Source organism: Gekko japonicus, unplaced genomic scaffold (assembly GCF_001447785.1).
Source record: "Gekko japonicus isolate JY-2015 unplaced genomic scaffold, Gekko_japonicus_V1.1 scaffold3521, whole genome shotgun sequence".
Lineage (NCBI taxonomy): Eukaryota > Metazoa > Chordata > Lepidosauria > Squamata > Gekkonidae > Gekko > Gekko japonicus.
This window is the reverse complement of record NW_015170380.1, coordinates 91,238-91,800: the sequence shown is the minus strand read 5'-3', so window position 1 is coordinate 91,800 and position 563 is coordinate 91,238. Positions and strand designations below refer to the sequence as shown.

General features: G+C 53.8%; 1 protein-coding gene across 1 annotated transcript in view; it reads left to right on the top strand.

Annotated features, from left to right (window-relative positions):
• FCHSD2 (FCH and double SH3 domains 2) overlaps positions 1 to 563 on the top strand; it is an 86,412-nt gene that overhangs the window by 39,743 nt on the left and 46,106 nt on the right. The window contains exon 5 of the mRNA XM_015418253.1: positions 392 to 496. Within this exon, the coding sequence (XP_015273739.1) occupies positions 392 to 496 (105 nt within the window). The remainder of the gene's footprint in view (positions 1 to 391; positions 497 to 563) is intronic.

Sequence of the window (563 nt, the reverse complement as noted above, 5' to 3'; positions counted from 1 at the left end):
CTCGAACTGCTGAACTACTGACCTTCCACAGCCTGCAGTTCAGCGTCTTAACCACTTGAGCCACCGCAGCTCCTGTTATTAGTCCTCCAGAAAAACTGGTTGGCCACTGTGTGAGACAGGATGCTGGACTAGATGGACCCTCACTGGTCTGATCCAGCAGGGCTCTTCTTAAGTTCTTATCAGGGGAAGGCCTCGGCCTCCATGCCCTGTTGTTGGCCCTCCGGAGGAACTGATTGGCCACTCTGTGGGCTAGATGGACTAGATGGACCACTGCTCTGATCCAACAGGGCTCTTCTCATGTCCCTAGAACAGTTAAGTAATCTTAGGAAGCAGCGTTTAAAATGTGCCAAATTGAATAAAGTGTCTCCCCTCCACCCCCGATTTATGGCAGGCTCTCGAGGAGTTAGAGTGCCATGGGCCAGTGGCCTCAGAACAAAGCCGCGTGGAGCTGGAGCAGAAGATCGAGGAAGCCAGAGAGACCATCCGCAAAGCCGAGGTAAGAGGGTGTTGTTTCGGCACTTGGGAGCGGCAAGGAGAAAGAAGACTTCCGGCCGTCTTCCTCC